Consider the following 1,521-nt stretch of genomic DNA (forward strand, 5'->3'; position numbering starts at 1 on the left):
CCCGCCCCCCGGCCGGTGTTCGGAGAAGTACCTGTATTTTTTTTTCAAAGTACCTGTATTTTTAATAATTTCTTGACATGGTAACAGAATTTTACATTATGATCCAAGGGTGGTGGGGTGAGGAGAAGGAGCAGGAGAATAATCCAACAAACAAAAAGGGAAACAGAAATGCGTGGTGGAAGGGATTTGAAGAGGTGGCATGGGCACCTCTGGTGGGGTCTGGGCTGCCCTCCACCTCCAAATCTGCCCTCCACCTGAGTGTGCACCCCAATGTGCAGGAGATGTGATGAGGCCCAGCCCTCTGTATTCAGAACCGGGCTCTGGCCATGTAGAAATGTCTCATTTATACCTCTGGCTACAGCCAGCTGCTCACAAAAGGTTAGGAGTCCTGAAGCCTGTCCTGCCAAGGAGAAAGGGTGCGGCCCTCTGTCCCCCCAGCACCCACATGCCCACGGCCTCAGGCGTAGAAGATGAGCTCGGGGATCTTCCCGCCCTGCACCCCGGTGCGGTTGGTGCTATTGGAGGAACACTGGAACTGGAGGTCACCTTCCCGCACTGCACCTCCGTCAGGCCCTCCTGCCCGAAGTAGCAGAGCTCACTGCCGTCCAGCATGGCGCTGGCCGTGTAGAAGGTGTCCTGCTCCACCTGCACCGGGTGCTCGAACCAGACCGGGAAGGTGCTGCTGGAGCCGTCGGACACGAACCTGGTCAGGTTCTGGGCGAGGACCACCCCCAGGCGCTTGAGCTCGATCTTCACACTGTACTCGGCTTTCCCAGAGCTGGACCCGTACAAGCCCAGCCCTGCCACAAACACCCTCCTGTCCACCGCAAACTGGATGCTGTCGCAGCGCCCCTGGTAGCGCCACTGGTTGCTGCGGTAGGCCAAGGCCTGGAAGCAGTGGCACCTCTGCGGGGCCAGGCCTCGCCTCTTGTTCAGCGGGAAGTCAAGCGGGGGCTTGCTGGCCACCGTGTACCACAGGAAGATGTTGTGGGTCTCCTCCAGCATCAGGATGTCCGACTGGGCAGCGCCGTTGGCAAACTCCTCCAGGGTCATGGCCGGAATGCGGACCAGGTAGAGGGCCAGCCCCAGGACGTGCCTCTTGTTGCGTGGGGTGGTGAGCAGGCCCTGCCGCTTGCACTCGGCCTCGGCCCAGTTGAGCACGGCCTTGAAGATCACCGCCTCCTTGGTGTTGAGGGCCTCCCGGGTGACGACGATCTCCAGGGTCTGCCAGTCGATCTCGCAGAAGCCCTCGGACTGCAGGGCCATCTCTGCCTGCTCGTCAATGACCTCCCAGCAGCGCTGGGTTAGCTCGGGCTCCTCAAACAGCCGGCTCTGCGACAGCAGGACACAGGCCTTCTTGGCTTCCAGGCTCGTCTCCAGGAAGTGCACACAGGCTTTCGCCGGCGGCCACTTCTTCCCTGCCCTGCCGGCTTCTCTGATCACTGGCAGGGGGGGGGGGGAGGCTGCCCAGTTCTCCTGGTTCTCTGATCACTGGCTGGGGGGGGGGGGGAAAGGGGCGCC

The 1,521-nt window shown here is 61.2% G+C and overlaps 1 protein-coding gene across 1 annotated transcript in view; it reads right to left on the reverse strand.

The window, feature by feature from the left end:
* Positions 1–327: 327 nt before the first annotated feature.
* The window catches only part of LOC102249924 (BTB/POZ domain-containing protein 6-like), a 31,825-nt gene continuing 30,631 nt past the window's right edge, over positions 328–1,521 (reverse strand). Inside the window, 2 exon segments of the mRNA XM_014533625.1 lie at positions 328–543; positions 546–1,442. Coding sequence (XP_014389111.1) covers positions 458–543; positions 546–1,442 — 983 coding nt within the window. The 3' untranslated portion in view covers positions 328–457.

The sequence above is a fragment of the Myotis brandtii genome, unplaced genomic scaffold (genome assembly GCF_000412655.1).
Source record: "Myotis brandtii unplaced genomic scaffold, ASM41265v1 scaffold995, whole genome shotgun sequence".
In the NCBI taxonomy this organism is placed as follows: domain Eukaryota; kingdom Metazoa; phylum Chordata; class Mammalia; order Chiroptera; family Vespertilionidae; genus Myotis; species Myotis brandtii.